The 19390-nt window shown below is 47.1% G+C and overlaps 2 protein-coding genes across 2 annotated transcripts in view; one reads left to right on the forward strand and one right to left on the reverse strand.

Annotated features, from left to right (window-relative positions):
* LOC122388602 (potassium voltage-gated channel protein Shaw-like) overlaps positions 1-19390 on the forward strand; it is a 41567-nt gene that overhangs the window by 1929 nt on the left and 20248 nt on the right. The window contains exons 2-6 of the mRNA XM_043379798.1: positions 4414-4618; positions 6388-6520; positions 6746-6925; positions 8231-8998; positions 16758-16911. Coding sequence (XP_043235733.1) covers positions 4425-4618; positions 6388-6520; positions 6746-6925; positions 8231-8998; positions 16758-16911 — 1429 coding nt within the window. The 5' untranslated portion in view covers positions 4414-4424. The remainder of the gene's footprint in view (positions 1-4413; positions 4619-6387; positions 6521-6745; positions 6926-8230; positions 8999-16757; positions 16912-19390) is intronic.
* LOC122388592 (uncharacterized protein K02A2.6-like) lies at positions 11158-15977 on the reverse strand. Its single transcript, XM_043379786.1, has 2 exons — positions 14932-15977; positions 11158-14898 (listed from the first exon to the last, which is right to left on the reverse strand). Exons 1-2 carry the CDS (start codon positions 15620-15622, stop codon positions 11492-11494), a joined length of 4098 nt encoding a protein of 1365 aa, XP_043235721.1. The 5' UTR covers positions 15623-15977; the 3' UTR covers positions 11158-11491.

Consider the following 19390-nt stretch of genomic DNA (forward strand, 5'->3'; position numbering starts at 1 on the left):
AAAAAGGTATTGTTTGCAACTTCAATTAAAGGTACCTGGCCTTGAGATTGAAATACAATGTATATGTGACCTTTTTTAACAACGGCTCAAAAGGTTCGCTTGCTGTAGGCGGCGGGCCGGCCAGATTTGATCATTTCCAGTCCGGGAACTTCTATTGAGCTTAACAATGAACACCGCAAATGATGTCAAGCATAAATAGTTATGTCCTCCCTTGAGCAGTGGTAAAGTCAGCTGGCAGGAAAGCCTGTTTATAGGGCGGGTCTATAATACCCCAGAGTCATAGTGCAGGTCATTGTTATACGATTGCTGGATACAGCATTCTTCAAAGCAAGGAGTTCATGGAAATTCAGACCTTGATTGAATTGTACATATAATTGGTATCAGACATCTTCCAGTTTAGAGTCTAGAGCTTTGCATAGCAAAACAGAGCGAGGAGCCTTCGAATCTGGGCTGAATGTGGTCTAACTTACGCTACATTTTAAACAGGTGCATTTGTCTAACTCTATAAGATCATAAGCGAAACAAGTCGGTATAATTTATATCACTTATGTACATATGTATATCACTCGCGCTCACATAAAACGAATAGACATCAGCTCACGACTGAAACGCACTGACGAGAAGTAGAAAGATCTCATTACAACAACACAAAACTTCATCATTTAGTAAGGATTACAACAAAATAGGTCACATTTTTCGTGACGGATATGGAATGAACATGAAATATCACAAATCGGTAGTAGAATAAGCCAATGATCTATTTCAATCAAATCCTGAAAAGGTAAGAAAAGAGAACTATTACATTATCCTCATAGATCCAATGGGGCCCAACAGCATTGACAACGAAGGTAAGTATCTCATGTGGCCCATATGCGGCCGTCAGAGAGAGGGTTATTCACTGGCATTGTCAGACAGTGTTCGCCACGGGCCGCAAAATCCCAGTCCAGCCTAGCCCAGGCTCATGGGTTCACAGCCCGGCCCAACCCGTCAAAAAGGAATGGATTAAAAATTATTGACACCACGCATGAGTACCCAAAGGTAGGAAAGGAACAGTCTTTTGCTAGCAGCATGCACAATGCATATTGCATGTGTGCTTTATTAAAACCCGCGCCCCGTTGGGCTCTGCCTAGCAACGCGCCCTGTTGGGGGGGGGGGGCTATTTGCCCCCCCCCCCCTAAGATCTCGAGAACCACGCAACCTAGCGACAAGCGGCAAACGGTGTTGGATAGCCCTATCAGGGAACTACCTTGTGACCCAGTTTTATTGACCTAGGTCAAACTGATGACGTCACAGGTCAGGTCAAAGGTCGAATTTTCACCCTTTACAGGCATTTCAAGAAATGCGTTGTAAAATCGAGTAAAATGCATTTAATTGAAAATCATCGATGGGGAAATGTTCTTCAAACACATATTTTGCTATTTGAGGTCACTGATACCAGGTCAGGTCACAGAGGTCAGGTCACTGGGGGGTCACAATATGAAAGTGTCGTGTGATACATGTTTTATGGTCCATTTTACATGACAAATGCGATTATGTGGGTCAGGCAGCCTTTGGGGTCAGCTTAGGTCACGTTTTGGTCAAGATCAGGTCAAGGTCAGGTCAAGGTCAGGTCAAGGTCAGGTCAAATTAGATCAAATTTCAAAGTTGATATTTTTGCATAAAATGGGCATCGAATCGTTTTTTTTTTTTAAATCAATTTTTTAAAATTTTTTTGGGAATAGAAACCCCAAATTTTGAAAATTCGAGATAGCAGTTTTGTAGCGCCGCTTTTTGTCTACTAGACCATATAAAGAACTTTGAAATTGCTTGATAACTATAGATTTGGTGAGCGTTTCAAGATTGCATGTTTTTTTTTCTCATTTTTGCTCGAACATGACCTCAGTTTGACCTCAATAACTCCTGACCTAAGGTGACCTAAGAATTGAAATTTGGCGTGAAGGTGTCAAATTGATGCCCGGGAAGGTACTGAAAATTTGGCGGCGCTGAGCGCCGCCGTTTTCTTGCTATTCAGGAAAAACCACAGGGGGGGCCAAATTGCCCCCCCCCCCCAACGGGGCGAGGGTTAACTCGTTTTTGAGTCTTTCGCAGTAATAAGCTATGTAGTTATAGTTTTTGTCTCAGTTGCGAACCCCTGACTCCACTTTACAGTTCTTGGCCCAGCCCATCCACAGCCCATAGATCCTTCATATTTGAGGGCCCAGCCCAGCCCGTAGTCCAGCCCAGCCCAGCCCATGGCCCATTGGGCTGGCCCGGCCCATGGCGAACACTGTTGTCGGACCAGAGATGAGGCAGCAATACGCGCTGTCAATATCGAAGGTCATTCCATTGAAGTATAGTGCGATTCATAAGGATATCATTGGATAGGTCAGAGGCCGATCGACATTCAGACATTCAACCCTGCACAGTTCCAAATGAGATATTGATGGTCATTCCATAGTGTTTTATATTGGACAAGTTGTGCACATTACGAAACAAGTTCCGTAGTAAATTCTAGCCTTGAGAACTAAGTCTTTTACATCGAAGCGTGGGCTCTCCTTACCAATCACTCAGAGCTGATAAATTATGCCGGACATTGGCAAACTGAATCTCTGGAAACGAATGCGTCGGACAAAAACAATGCATTCATCAAAATTGCATTATTGGTAATCTAGCTAATGCCAGCAGGGAGACAGCAGCGTGCCTATAGCATCGTCTAGCAATATGAAATATAAGATGAAACATTAGACAATAGGTAGGCAATACGAATACTGAGTGGAGTAAGCAGCAATTTAAATTATTGTACGCAAAATATAATCATTATTATGTGATGTCAAAGACGTCGATTTTTTCTTTAGTTGCTAAGAAGGCAACTAAAGTGACTATGACTTGGCTTCCTAAGAAGGGTAAGCCAAGTCATAAAAACACGTTGAACATAGCATCGGTACCTACAAGTTTTTTCCATGAGACTATTTTGAAAAGCATTGACGTTGAGTAGCTAACTGATGAAACGAATATAATACGATGGCTTATATGCGGTCCCAACCTCGCCTAACCTTCTCACAAATTATAGCCTGATTGTACGGCATTGCACACATCGCCTCGATTTTCCCACATGTAAGTCATCTATCTGTGGCCAGGAGCTCTGAGAGGGGTTCCTCACCCCCCCCCCCCATCACCCCTCCCTTCCCACACACACACCACACACACACGCATGCACCGCCAGGAGCGACACACATACACCACAGCCAGGAGCGACACACGCGGTCGTCGATCGCTGATGTAGCCACCGCATTGAACGGGCTTTTAGCGTCGGATGCAGGCCCGGAAGGCGAGCTCGGCTCAGTGGCAGGCCCTCGGGTATCCGCGTGTCGGGTCTGCTGTCGCCGTGTAGGGAGGCCCTAGTCCCTGCCGCTGTGGAAAGGAGGGTGGACCCGTCTTCTTGGCAACAAGGTGAAGAAAACATTCGAGTCCTTGACATCATGTAAAGATGAGCTTTCGCAGCTGTCGCTGAGGAGAACTGCATCTGATCCGCCGCTGTCAGGGCAGACACCGCACGATCTGCCCGGCGCAATCCCTTCTTGTTGATACTTCGGACGCTACGCTATACAGACGAATTTACATAGCAATGTACCTACTATTTTTCAATAAATATGCATATGACTGACACAATAGATAAAAGAAAAAGGTGCCACCAGCTTCAGATAATTCGGCCGTTTTAATCAATGCCGGTCCCGTAGCTCAGTTGGTAAGAGCGTTGGACTCCGCGTGGTGAGAGCACGCGTTCCCGGGTACAACAGTTCGGGTTCGATGCGCGACGGGCGCTTGACATTTATGGGCCTCCTGACAGGTATGGTTGTGGTTGGTGGCAGGCCGTAGCCAGGCGAAGTCAGTGAGGGGATCGGCCGTGCGCGGCTATGTGCGCACGTTAAACTTTGGACTCTAAATTCTGCCATAGAACTGGAATTGCGCGATCGGAGGGTAGAGGCCAGGGTCACCGCAACAAGCCTCGCTTAGCGGTGGCTCTGTCCTTGTGAATCCTTCCTATCAAAAGGTTCGGACTAAATTTATAAAAAAATGCTTTATTAAATGAATATCGTGATTGATGTTACAAAAAAAATCCAAATCAAGATAAAATGCAAATTTAAAGAAACATACAATCGAGCTTACAATAGCTATCAAGCATTGTACGCCTTATATCTAGCCATATCTATACAGCAAATGAACAAGTTATTTCAAAACATCGATCTCATCCAGTTTCTAACTTCCCCACCGACATTTTACAGCACATTCAGACGACCGGTAGCATGCCAATGCACCAGATCTGGGAGTTCTAGGAACCAACCATTACCAACTGAGTGACGTTGGCCTTGTATGTGACGCCAGTATGTGATAAGTGACGTTCACTTTGCATATCACCAGTGTGTCTTTTTATAGGAGCCTGGACCATGGACGGGGAGAACCGCATCATCCTCAACGTGGGCGGCATCCGGTTCGAGACGTACAAGGCCACGCTGAAGAAGATCCCGGCCACGCGGCTGTCCCGGCTGACCGAGGCGCTCGCCAACTTCGACCCCGTGCTCAACGAGTTCTTTTTCGACCGGCACCCGGGCGTGTTCGCGCAGATCCTCAACTATTACCGGTGAGTGTAGAAAGGTGTCCAGAAGGGCGGTGCTGAACGCTGTAGGGTCAAAGTACTAAAAAAAATATGAATTTCTAACATTATTTGCACTTAACTGTGCTATTTGGTTTGCAATTCAAAGAAACATTTTAAATAAAAAGTAGCCTTCTTTTAATATCGAGTACACATCCTCTCGTATGACATTTCCACGCTGCACAGGCTTAGGTATGCCTCAGATGGCCCCAGTATTCACCAGGGTAGAAAGCCTGATACATTTTCAAAGAGTAGGTAGAACAAAATCATCAAAAAATAACACCACGTCACTACCAACCTTATACAATACAACTATGCTATGGTTGCCGTAGTTGTTATTTAACTAGTATCAAAATTGATTGTATGCAATGGGGAGGTAGCAAGTCGGAATTCGGATAATCGAAAATAGCAACTAGGATTGCCTTCTCAATCAATTACAACGTGATAACGTCTGCTACTTTTCTGAAGCTCGCTCATCGCTTGAATGTCACGAACATGGAGTGTTTCGCAAAATTAGAAAACTTGCCAGGGCTCAAAATCCTCCAGCATCGCCCCGAGTGTCTTCCAAGTGTTTCACCATTACTACTTGTTTCATCTGTAGGGCGCCTCTGTATTGCCAAGAGTTGGGCGTGTTTCTCGGAATGGGCGCAATCTGTAACTGAATTCCCTGGCTCAGTTCCATTAAGGGCAGCTTAATCCAGCGACCCTTAATGAGGCGTTCCCACGTTGCGGTGGCCGAGTTTCTGATGTCATCTCCGACTCGGCCGGGCAATGCCACGGTAATGACCCCACCGGCACGTGCCCGCGTGTGGGCGCCAGATACCGCGCGTCTAATGACTCGTTTAAAGCCCATTAATGCTGCGGATCGGCCGACGAAGCCAGGAATTGAGACTGCCTCAGATCTGCATCTGCGACTATTTTAAGCCGGCCGTCCACGCATTGAAGTTCGGGGAAACCATGCATGTCACATTACCGTGAAGATGGTGCCAAAGATAGTCATGTCATCAAGGCCCAACTGGATTAGTGGGGCGTGAAGCTAGATGATTGTGAATCTTGGCGGCCGCTAATGAAGTCAGAATCAAATTGATGGAATACATGTCGAGTTGAGATGAACTGAAATGTAAATTGCTATTGGCGAGTCGATGGTGCGAGTGAAAGAGCCCTAGACAAGCTGAATTGACCAGAAGCTTCAAACTTCTTCATTGGCACGTCTTGTCCATGGCAGATAAGACGAAATTGGAAACAATCTTATTTGTAGGTATCGAAAAGGGTTAGATTATAATTTTCGAATTCGGTTACGAGTTACGAAAGCGGTTACGAGTTACGATAGTTTGAGTGTTGATTGAGCTCAAGTAAATGTGATTGTAGTCAATCAATATGTTCAAAAAACCACTTTTGACGCCTATTTTCCCTAATTCAAGGTAGCACTGGCTCGCTAGTTAACTTGCTGAATAAGCTGATAGCAGACGTCCTAATTTTATGTGGTGTAACATCCAGTTGCGATATTTCGTATTCCTGAACAAAGCTAGCTCAGAGGTGCGAGTGGCGTTTCCCGCCGCGGGGTGTAGCACTATGTTTTCATTTACGAGGAATGTTCATAGACCGTAACCGGGGTTCATTACCCATTCCCCAGCGGGACGGAAAGGCCGCGGCGCCGTAAATGCGGGGTTCATTGTCGCCGGGCCGGAGTTCGGCGCCGCCCCTGAGTGTTTTTCCTCGGCACCGCTGAGTCCCGTGCGGCCCGCTGCTGCTGACAGGACGGGGAAGCTGCACTACCCGACCAACGTGTGCGGCCCACTGTTCGAGGAAGAGCTGGAGTTCTGGGGCCTCGACTCGAACCAGGTGGAGCCCTGCTGCTGGATGACCTACACCAAACACAGGGACACACAGGTACGGATGACTTACACCAAACACAGGGAGAGCCAGATATGGATGACCTATATTAATCAAACACTAAATGCTATAAACATCCATGCAGAATCTCCTCACTCCCTCAGCCCCCCCCCCCCCCTTCCTGCCTGCACCACAGTCAACACCTCTATTATAAGCAGCGCAAAACCCCTATAATCACTACTTCACATAGGTACACTAACCATTTCATCGGTCCGATTGCAGACAACGTTGGCGATTCTGGACAAGCTCGATTTGGATTCGGAACACCCGTCCGAGGAGGAGATCGCCAGAAAATTCGGCTTCGAAGAGGACTACATGGCTGGAAAACTTTCCTGCTGGCAAACTTTGAAGCCAAAAGTTTGGAGTCTTTTCGACGAGCCGTATTCTTGTGTAGCAGCAAAGGTAGGTGGTGATGGCTTTTGGCAATATCCCCAGGGGTGTAATCAGTTTTCAAAGTTTGAATCAAAGACAAGACCTTAATGCATTAAATTAATATTGGTAACAAGCTATTCAGTCAAAAGAGATTCGCGTATTTTAACCCGCTCGAAAATTTGGAGTGCCGTTCAGAAATAGATTTGGTAAAATCGATTACTTTTGGTTCTGAACCCAACATGTGCAGCTGTCTATGGGTTAGGGCCAAAGTCTAATTACTGCATCTCAAAAGGATAACAATCGACCAATCGGTCATACAATTAAAACCAATAAGAAATACTCCATCGCTTAGAATAAATCTAGAGAGATAAGGCAGTTGCTGCATTAGCAAGGCGCGAACATTGCCAAGAAGTCGTGTTCGAGGCCGTAGGTACATACATACCTCTACACTACGGTACGTAGTGTAGAGCTAACTGAATTTCCCTTGAGGCGTTGTAATGACCGGGACGTAAACACGAAAATCACATCAATTTCAATCAGCAGAACGTTACCAACAAAACATCCTCAGCTGCACAGGGCTTCAGACTGGGCGAGAAACATGACTTACTGCAGTAAAAACAAGCTTATAGGTACCTATGCACGCCCTAATGCTATTTTGTGTGTCTGAGAAATTCAATTTTAAAATCTTCCATCAGCATTATTTCTAACACCGGACGTGGTAGAAACAGTAACATTAATATGGCTAAAAACGTCAATATCGAATCAGAGCATACGGAACATTGTTCACGTCTCATTTGCAATAACAAAACTGTGGTCAAGTTCTCAAGTCCATCTCAAGCTAATGGGTCTTTATGCAGGGTGGAATGTGCATCAAAGAAGCAAAATGAGCTTAGTCACAAAGAACGTATGCATACGCAATACAGCTTTTCACCATTATTCTTTCGATATCGGGACAGTGCCAGTCAAGCAATTTAACGACAATGCCATGAGCATACGAGAAGCAGCAGCCCTTGCCGGATATTTCTAGAAGCTCTGTCGACCAATAAACCACGCCCCAGATGTTCTTTATGTTGTATATCGGGCAACTAAACTACAGTTGGAAACAGGCTAACCCAATAACATATCTTAAAGAACAGCATTAGTGGGGCGGAAAGTGAGGAATATAGGAGTAAAATTGTACTACATTTGGGGGCACTTATATCTGCAGTTGGGAATGGTCGCGTAGGATGTCATCGTATTGTTTTGCCTGTGCCCGACTCGTAGCCCAGTAACCAAGACAATTGAAGTGTTGTGCTAGTGTCTAAGCAAGGTGACGTTTGTTTCGTATCGTTTCAGATAGTAGCGGTCATATCAGTGTTTTTCATCGTCATCTCGATCCTGTCGTTCTGCCTAAAGACACACCCCAACATGCGAGTGCCTGTGATAGACAACGTCACTGTGACCGGTGTCAATAACACCGTGCATTGGACGCTGGACAAAAACCGCACCAACCCGCACAAGGCCTTCTTCTTCGTCGAGCTGGCCTGCAACATGTGGTTCACCTTCGAGATCATCATCCGCTTCATCGTCAGTCCCAACAAGCTCGACTTCATCAAGTCGCCGGTCAACATCATCGACTTTATCGCTACGCTCAGCTTCTACACGGACATGCTGACCGACTTCCTGCTGAACAAATTCAACAAGAACCTCACCAACACCAACGCCGACATCCTCGAGTTCTTCAGCATCATTCGCATCTTGCGGCTCTTCAAGCTGACCCGGCACTCGCCCGGACTGAAGATCCTCATCCACACGTTCAAAGCCAGTGCCAAAGAGCTGACTCTCCTCGTCTTCTTCCTCATACTCGGCATCGTCATCTTCGCGTCGCTGGTCTACTACGCCGAGCGGCTGCAGGCCAACCCGTACAATGACTTCAAGAGCATCCCGGAGGGCCTGTGGTGGGCGATTGTCACCATGACCACTGTCGGCTACGGCGACATGGTGCCCAAGACGTACGTGGGGATGCTGGTGGGCGCGCTGTGCGCCATCGCCGGCGTGCTCACCATCTCGCTGCCCGTGCCCGTCATCGTCTCCAACTTCTCCAACGTCTACTCGCACACGCAGGTAGGTGCTGCGGGGAGCGTCATGGTGATGACAAAATATTGGATGATGCTTCTATGTCATTTTTATAAGTAAATGCTCGATATTCTCAGAGCATGCCTCACCCAGAATATTCAGCTTATTCGTTCCACAGTCACTCTGACCAGCTGACTAGCCATGGCCAGCTTCCCAGTTCCCTCATCTACACGAGGTTAACGACGGCCTTCTAATGATGTGTGCACGGGGCATCGACTGAAAGCCGAGAGCGTTGAGGCATGCGATTCTGCATGAATGTCGCCCCTGTGCTCACAAGAATAAATGAGGTGTGTGTATAAGGAAACTAATGAACACTTGGACAAGTTATACTAAATAATAAATATCCCAGACAAGCGACAATGATCCTTCAGCACCACTTTTATATCATTACTCGATGCGTAACAAAGGTGAAGGCGCGGCGACTGAAAAACTTGCTTGTCTGTCACTAGTCCACATTGTTTAGTTCAGCATACCAATACAGAAATCATTTGTCTGTGGTCCGAAGACGTCTGCCAGGTGGACAACAAAAAAGGGCCACAGGGTGATTCAGTGAACGCCGTGCACATACCCTCTAAACTCTCGTCTCTCACCTTTCGCCCCGCTGGCCCTAATCCTGGCCGGGTCACCACCGTCGGGGCGCCCGGATAATTCATTAACGGCGCAGCTTGTCAACAGGGCCTGTTTGAGTTGCGATAGTGGCGGGGTTACGTCACACGCCGAGAGATTAGCCGGTATGGATCGGACGGCCGGCCAGGCGGGCGCCGTCACCTCCCGCCCGCGCTGAACTCTGGACCACCTCTTCTTGACTCGCGCTTATCCTACAGCTACTCAGTAATAGCCGTTTTCACGACGGCCATCTGAGTACACATTTGGTGCACATCTGGTACAGATTAGGTGCAGATTTGGTCAAATCAGGTTCAGTGTGGCCGTTTTCACGACGGAACTTTCGCGGTGCCATTTAAGCGATTTGACGGCCAAAATCGCCTGGATTAAAACTTTTAAAAATATAATTGAAGGCAAAAGACTTTAGTTGTAAGGATTCTAAGACCTTAAAGGGTTGGTACTTTCCAGGTATCAAATAGGTTCCACCGCGAAAGTTCCGTCGTGAAAACGGCCTGTGTCTCTTAGCGCGCTGGTAGGGTTGCACTAATTGCTTATGTGCCTGCTTTGTCATATTATCAGAGAGCATCATCGATTAAAACACTGAAATAAATTCATAAAACGAAGATATTTGCTGTAAAAGAAATTAGGTGCAGATTTGGTCAAATCAGGTGCATTCGCCGGATAGCCCGTCGTGAAACGGCTAATATGTTCTCCAGGCTTCAAAACTATTCTATAGCATTTCAGAACGAATTCTTTCAATGACCCGCCATAAGCCTGCTGAGATTATTTGATAGGCTCCGGCCTGACATAAAAATAGATGTTCATGAAAGGCCAGTCCTTAATCATTATGAGGCCAATAAATCTCCCGTTGGTTGCTATACTAGTGGGTGCTGATTTATTTAACTACCCACTATTCATTGCGCATCTGAGAGGAAAACCCTGTGAAATTTTACCCGCTACAGCATACGCCTTTGGACCAGAACCAATATGTGCCCTATCTTCATGAGGGACTGTTTACCCCATTATACGGTGTTAATGCAATGATGGTGGATGTAATTGAAGTGAAGGTTTATTACACTTTATCGCCTGGCCTCAACTTAATGTCAGTAGGGCAGTATAAAGTGCTGCTTCAATTAACCTTTTAAAGATAATGGCGCTGTATGAATTTCCACTCGTTTACACTTTCCAGTCAAAGTGCACAAAAATGCGTAGAAACTTTTGGAATTTCGCAGACAGGAGCTATCGCCTAAATAAACATGTCGAATAAAAGCAAACTTGCATCATTTTATCGAAAATAAATATATATGTAGTAGGAGCTAACATTATCATAGCTAATGCAAACTATTCAAGGGGAAAATTTAATCCCTTATAAGAACAGCTCCTCAATGTGCTCAGCAGCATTCAGAAAACCTGCACTTCACTGTATGTAGGTCGTTGTCGTCAACTGATGAAGCAAGAATCATGCTACCACTTATTTTTTTTTTCTCGTATCGTAAAAAAAAATCCTAGTCAACACGCTATGCAATCAAGCACTGAACCTATGTGTTGTGTCGTGAGATTTGTCCGTGCTACTTCATAGCTGAGACTTTATCTTGGGTTAGAGCTTGTATTGCGCAGTCAGTCGCACTACGTCGGACACACACCCTTTGACAACAACCAGCCATATATGGGCAACAGAGAGGCCCCGTGAAAAAGGAAGACAACAACTGGCACGTCCTCTAAAACACTGCAATAGCTAAAGTCCTGCCGGCCAGCTTGGTCAAGGCAAATACACAACACTCCTCCCCACTAAATTAAGCTCCAGCTTTTGAAATCACACGAAACCAATTTTTAGAAGCCAGCACACAGATCACATACATACATCTACATAAGCTTCGGCTACAGGTTGAGGCGTTTCACTGGTACCCGTGTCCGGGTGGAGCGCCTCAGCACCACTTCAGGCTCCGGCGCCGGCTGTCGGGTTGATAGCGGCGCTGGACGTCTGGGCGAGTCAGCGGCCTGTTCAGCAGCAGCTCCTTCGCGCACGGGCGTCGGCTCGCGTGCTGGTTCTTGTTGAGCTTCCGGGGGAGATGACAACGGTTCCTGCTCTGCAGACAGCGACTCAGGGCGGGCCGTCTCCGGAACAACGATTTCCCGTCGGATGCCTTCGTCGTCGTCTTCTTGCATAGCCGGACGCAGATGACGAGGAGACGCCATTGGGATTTTCAGCAACTGGTTGATGTGGCGCTTCCAGACCTGGTCATGTACCTGAACCAGGTAGTGCTTGGTCCCTACCACATCCATCACCTCTCCCTCCGCCCATTTTCCGCGACCGCGGTAGTCTCGGGCGAGGACCGCGTCACCGATGGCAACCTGTCGAGGTTGACCATGACGTCGCTCGACTTGCGTTTGCTGCTTGTTCTGGATTTGAGAGGTCAGATCAGGCTTCAGAAGATCTAGCCTCGTACGTAGCTGTCGTCCCAACATCAGTTCGGAGGGCGTTCTTCCTGTAGTAGCCTGTGGAGTGTTTCGGTACGCCATCAGGAAGTTTGGCAGGTTCATCTTCTTTCCACTTGTGGCCTTCAGGTAGCCCTTGAGACAGCCAACAGCTCGCTCTGCTGCTCCGTTCGTTGCGGGTTTGAACGGTGCGGTTCGGACATGCCGAATTCCATTCCGCTTCAAGAATCCTTCGAATTCCTTGCTCACGAGTTGCGGTCCATTGTCTGTGACGATTTGGTGAGGTAGGCCAAACCGTGCAAACACATTCAGGAGATACTCGATAGTCTTTTCTGATGTGATGTGCTTCATTGGAGCGATTTCCATCCACTTCGAGAAACTGTCGATGAGGACAACGTACAGCTTCCCATCAACTGGGCCAGCGAAATCCAGATGGATTCGCTGCCACGGACCCTTTGCAAACTCCCATGGATGCAGGTCCGTACATGGTGGTTCAGCTCTCTTTTGCCAGCATCCTTGGCATCTTCGCACTTCAGCTTCAACTTCTTTGTCCATGTTTGGCCACCAGACGTGCATCCTGGCCAGCTGCTTCATTCTGACCATTCCTTGATGACCTTCATGTAGTTCTTCAAGAACTCTTTCCCTCAGATTCGGTGGAACTACCACTCGACAGCCCCACATTAGGCATCCTTGCTCCACCGTCAGCTCTGTTTGTCTGACCTTGAACGCATGTAGAGCTTCTCCGACTTTGTCTGGCCATCCTTTGTTTACGAAGTTGACCACTTTTGCGAGCAGCGGGTCTCTTGTCGTCTCACGCTGGATCGCTGCAGCAGTGACTGGGTTGAGAGAACTCAACTGGCCAATCAGGCACACGGTGCATTCATCTTCTGGTGCACTTGAATTCATCACGGAGGTTCCTTTTGGTAGACGCGATAGCCAGTCTGCTACCGGTATCTGTTCAGACCTCCTGACTTCCACGGTGAAGTCGTACTCTGCCATTTTCATCGTCCATCTCTGAATTCGGCTTGCTGCTAACGTTGGCAGTGGCGTTTTGGGACCGATCACCTGAGCCAGTGGCTTGTTATCGGTCACGAGTTTGAAGTGACGTCCGTACAGAAACTGCTTCAGCCTTTCGAATGCCCAAACGATGCAGAGTCCTTCTTTTTCGATTTGTGAGTACTTCTTTTCATGTTCACTGAGTGATCTCAACACGTACAGCACAGGTCTTTCGGGAACACCCTGCACCAGGACTGCCCCCAGACCATGTGGACTGGCATCGGTGATGACAGTCACCTGTTCCTTCACGTCAAAGTGTCGGAGCACTTCAGCAGATGCCAGGCGGGCTTTGATTCTTGTGAAACTTTCTTCACATTCCTTTGACCACTTCCATTCTTTGTCCTTCTTCAGGAGTTCATTTAGTGGTTTCGCCATCTTCGACAGATTTTCCAGGAACTTGCTGTAAAACGTTACAGCTCCCAAGAACTCACGTAGTTCTCTTTGATTTGTTGGCGCATTTGCCTCCAGCACCGGCTTCACTCGCTCGGGATCAGGTCGGATTCCGTTTGCACCCAATCGCACTCCCAGATAGCGAACTTCCTTCGCCATGAACTGACACTTTTCCTTCTTGAGGCGCAGACCGTTTGTTTTCAGGATCTGCAGCACTTCATCCAGCCGCTTCAAGGCTTCTTCTTCAGTTTTTCCTGTGATGAGGATGTCGTCCAGCAGACATTTGACACCTGGTACTTTCTTCAAGATTCGGTCCATCGCTCTCTGAAATAGCATTGGAGCTGACGCGACTCCATAGGGGAGCCTCAGCATCCGTTTCAGTCCGAACGGCGTGTTCAGGTAGCACAGTTCCTGACTTTCTTTTGACAACTTCATTTGCAGATAGGCTTGCGACAGATCCACCACAGATATGAACTTCGCAGGTCCGATGGTTGCCAGCAAGTCTTCGGTCTTCGGCAGAGGATGCACCGGTACGTTCAGGTACTGGTTCAGCGTCACTTTGAAGTCGCCACAGAGGCGTACGCTTCCATCTGGTTTGGGCACCACAACCAGTGGTGTTGCCCACTTCGGCGTTGGTTCATCATCTCGGAGATCTTCGATTACTCCCAGCGTCTTCCATCTTTCCAACTCCTTTTCCACTGCATCAGTCAGACTGTAAGGTACTGACCTTGCTGGTTTGAAGACGGGCTCTGCGTCTTTCTTCAGTTCCAGATCAGCTTCCTGACCACTCATTGTTCCCAGTTCATCACTGAAGAGTTCTTCATGTTCCTTCAGCACTTCACTCAGCTTCTTCATCTTCTTTTGTGGTTCAGGTTTTTCTTTCACTTGACCAACCAGACTTGACCAGTTCAGCTTGATTTCATGCAGCCAGTTCCTTCCGAGGAGGCATGGACCATTTCCTCCCACTACATATACTGGCAGTTTCTTCATTTGACCTTCATACTGCACATCCACTTCTGTCATTCCTCTGACAGGTATTTCATGTCCTGTGTACGATGTGAGCTTACATCTGGTATTCTTCAAGTTGAGGCCTTCAGCCTGCGCTTCTGGAATCATGGTTACCGGACAGCCAGTGTCCACAATGAACGTAACGTTCTTCTCGTTGACAGCCATGTTCACTTTGATGGCTTCCTTCCCTTTTGATGTGCTTTGGTACACACACAGATTTTCTTCAACTTCATCATCTTGGTCTTCTTTTTCCACATTCAGCGTTTTTCCATTTCTGCACGCTGCTTTTAGATGTCCTTGTTTCCCACAGTTGTGGCATCTGACGTGGGGTGGTACCCTGCAGAACTTGATCAGGTGGTTCGTTTTCCCACACCTGAAGCAATGTCTCCTTTCAGTTTTCTCCAACTTCCACTTCCTGTTTTCTTCATTGTTTTCATTTTTCCATGTCTTCCCTTGACCATTTGCATTTTTCCATGGCCTCTTATCTTCATGGCTCTTTCTTTCATTTACATTCCATGGTTTCCTTCTTTCCTTCAGTGATTCATTTCTTTCTTTGTTCTGCCACTTCACCTTGTTCACTGCTTCTTCTTCTGCACTTTTTCCCATTCTTCTTACTTGTTCATTCACTGTTGCGTCAGTTGACCATATCATAATGGCACGTGATAGGGTCAGCACTCTTTCCTTGAGCATTGACTCCTTGACCTTGGAGGATGGGCACGTTGCTAAGAGCTTGTCCCTGATCAGATTGTCCATTTCCGAAGCTTCAAAATTGCATTTCCTTGCTTGCGTTTTCAGTTTAGCTACATACTCCTCTACCCTACCTCCTTCATATTGCATCATGTTGAAGACATGACGCTCCACCACCGTGTTCACTTGAGGCTTGAAATGCTTTTCCAATTGTGCTCTCAGTTTGACGTATGGGTCGGTTACATCAGCTATATCAGGCAGCGTATCAACAATTTCTTGTACATCCGGGCCAAGAAGATGCAGCACGATGTTCACTTTTTGAGCAGATGATTCAATATTTTGAGCACCCATGTAAATTTCAACTGATTTGATCCATTTACCAAAATCCTCACCTTTTTGCATACCCGGTGGCGGTGGCAGACTTGTAGCCATTTTAATTTCTTTTTGAGAGTTCAAATACGGAATTTAACCACTTTAACTTGTTTTTCTGGTTTCTTTTTCACTTTCTTTCCTTTTTAACAACTCCTTATATCTTCATTTGCATCGTAATTAAGCTTTTCTTTCCTTGCGACAATTGTTGCGCACTTGTGACATTCCTTTAATCTCCTTTTAGCTCTTATTCATTTTATCTCAGCTTGATCTCACTTTTTGATTTCTAGATCTCATCCTTGTCGCCAATTTTGTTGTGTCGTGAGATTTGTCCGTGCTACTTCATAGCTGAGACTTTATCTTGGGTTAGAGCTTGTATTGCGCAGTCAGTCGCACTACGTCGGACACACACACTTTGACAACAACCAGCCATATATGGGCAACAGAGAGGCCCCGTGAAAAAGGAAGACAACAACTGGCACGTCCTCTAAAACACTGCAATAGCTAAAGTCCTGCCGGCCAGCTTGGTCAAGGCAAATACACAACACTATGTGTTTTGCAAATCATTTCATCTGGTGGCATTCAAAGAGCTTCCTATATAGATCGTCGGTAGCCGTTGCGCGTCCTAATGAACGCCACGACCGGTGAGGCATTTCGGCAGGCTAACGGCCTGTTTACCAGAAACCCGAGACACACCGGCAGAATTAATGAGAAAAGCGAATGTCGGATACCAATAACAGAGGAAACACAATAGTTCAATTTAGTTCGTAGTTCGGCTTTTCCGAATTATCGATCTTTGAGGAAATTACAGTTTGTGTGAGAAGCGCAAGCTATCATGTCACACGGAATGCTCACGTTACCTATAAGTTTTATGTGTAATGCGTACCGTGTAAAGGGCATCGTGCACATTACCACAACTCCATGCTTGCGTCGAATGTCGATGCCCACAACGTAAGAATGTTTCCCGTCATGGAATGCCAGTTTACTCATGTTAACTTTACACGAGTCCTGTCAGTTCAAGCAAAATAGGCATCACATTTGAAGCTTTGTTTTGAGAAACCTCCCAGGCAGGCACGTTGGACAACTTTGGAAACAAAACTAATGCCTGCCTGGCTAATCCACACAGCACCGTAGCCCCCGGGCCGGCAGCTGTTTGCGGCCATTTGTGCTCGTGCTCACGCACCCGTCTGCGCCGCAGGCTCGCTCCAAGTTGCCGAAGAAGCGGCGGAGAGTGCTGCCGGCCGAGCACAGCCGCCGGGGACCGCGGCGGGAGCCGGGCGGCTTCCAGCGGCGGATGAACGCCATCAAACACCACCCCAACGCCAAGCAGCCACACCCCCTGCACCAGCTGAGTGAGTACAGCGTCGTCAAACACACCCACCAAACACCAAACACCACACAAACACCAAACACCCGCTCCACCAGCTGAGTGAGTACGAGTACAGCGTCATTAGCATGATAGCCGGGTCACAAGTGTTATCAACACAATTTTGTAACCTTCAGAATCATTCTGTAAAAGCGGCGGCTGAAACAGTCCCCAGTTTCCACCGGGCCGGCACCGCTCAGTTCGCCCCACCAAGGGCGAGGCTAGCCAAAGCTGTGATCTGAGTATGCATAATGCAGCGTTTATGTCTCGTCCGGCTGCCTCCAACTCTGGCGAAATAAATGTTCCAGCGATGGAACAATAAATCTGAAGCGTGATGGAACGACTTTTAAAATGTAGCCAAATCTTGGGCGTAAACGTCCGTTGTTTTAAATTGCTTGAGCGACATTGATTTATGAAAACGAAGCGAATTTATTACAAAAGCAGGTGTGCTTCAAGTGATACATTTTCAGCTGAACATAAATCTGGCACCGTTCTCTCAACAACAGTTCAAGGTCTTGGTTACTATGATAAACACCTGCAGACTACACCCGAGCGAGCCAGAATTCTTAACCGTATAAACAGTCTGCTTTTTTACCAGCCATTCTAACAAAACCACACTCTGACCGAACACGCTACCAAATGGATGAATTATGCAAACCAGGCGAGATTGTATACCTCACCAGAGTGGTGTGATTTACAGGGCACAAATCGCTGCCAGTTTCTGCAGCCGCTCAGCGTCCCGCTATCTGAAAAATAGTCAGCTTCCTGTGGCAGAAATAGTGTGTGTGTCGTTCACGCCTCTGGGTTTATTTTTACGTTAAATCAGGCTGTGAACACTATAGAGGAGACTGTTGTGTGGTACTGCACACTGACTGACAGAGCATATATGGCAATAATGAGCGCCGCAACTCCATCAAAGTGGAGAGAGGCAAGTCCTTTCTGGCGCTTTGCTACCTATTTGAGTCCGTACCACAGTAAATGAAAGAAATTCATCAACAGCAGTTTTTTAAGGTCACGGTGAAGATACATTGACCGAAAGTCGCCTCGATTGCAATATTGGTGGCAAAGGTTGGGTTAGATTACACTGACAATGACAACGGACTCGGGATTGACTCGGCAGCTCTTTTTGTCCGACCCGATATTGAATGGAGTGTTCTGTAGACCAAGATATGGCAGCGAATAATTCGACATTCGGTCTTATTATAGTGCTTCTTTTAAGCATAATGTCCAGTGGTTCCATTTTACCGATGAGCAGTCCAGAGACGAAAAACGTCGAATGCAAGTCAAATCAAATTGCGTCGGACGAAATCACTGCCATCCTTAACTACGCATCTTTAACGAGTTCCTTCGCGAAGCAATGCAGGTCCTTTCTCCGATACAAAGTTGGGTCTGTTTGCTCACCCACCCCTGGGAGTTGGCCGGTGACGAGGACCGACAACAGACCGGTGTCGAGGACCGACAACTTTGGCGCGAGGCACGACACGCCAGTCGAGAGGGTGTGTCGGAGCTGCGGACGACGATGTCATTTGGATGCCGGGCGATGCCCAGCGGTGGAGATACATGGGTGGGATGGCGCCCAGCTAGGTGGCTTTAAGCCGGAGCCAGTGATGAATGACACAATCACGGTCTGATCATCCCACCGCCACACATCAGCGCAGGTTGAGCGGACACGAACATGATGGTTATGCATTACGCAAGGATTATAACATCACATCCGGTTGTCATTTCGTGATTATCAAGGAGATATTGCATTCTCCTTAGTTCTGTTGGGTGAGACTTTGCGTAGATATTGCAGTTCTGTCCGTTGTTGTGTGCCATAAAATGCAGTGTACTTATTCTGAGAAAGATGAACGCCCTAATTCACGTCTGCTATTATTCATTCTGGAATTCATCAACACCGTGGTTAGCGTTTTAATTTACATGAACGCCCAGTTCGGACATCATAGCAGAGTTTTTTTTCTGCATAGGATTGTGATGATCTTTAACACCTAGGCTGAAAGAAAAACATTCATATATCATACTGTTTTCCATATTTTCCCCATTTTTTTCATAAATTGTCGAATTAATATAATGACAACCCTCTGTTAAGTACCAGATCCTATTCCTGTTACAACTTCTATCATTATTACTTCCCTTTGTTCAATATCGATTGCAATCACTCACCATACAGCATATAGCCCACTTACGAATGTAGTTGCTGGGTCCGACCATATGCCCCATTACTTTCACACAATTCGGACCATATGGTGCGGCGTCCTGCCCTCAGCTAGAAGTCGCCGCTGACTGCCCCACCGTTTGGCCCCGCTGACACTACAGAGGCGGTGACTCGGCCAGCGCGGACGGCCATGTCTCTTACTAGCTCAACTTCCAAATGGTCGCTGTCGCCGCCAAACCCGATTAAAGTCGGCCAGCGCGATCCTCTCTTCCGAGCAGAGTAGGTAGTGGACGCACAATAAACCACTAGG

The sequence above is a fragment of the Amphibalanus amphitrite genome, unplaced genomic scaffold, assembly GCF_019059575.1.
Source record: "Amphibalanus amphitrite isolate SeventyFive unplaced genomic scaffold, NRLGWU_Aamphi_draft 000018F_arrow, whole genome shotgun sequence".
Taxonomy (NCBI): Eukaryota; Metazoa; Arthropoda; class Thecostraca; order Balanomorpha; family Balanidae; genus Amphibalanus; species Amphibalanus amphitrite.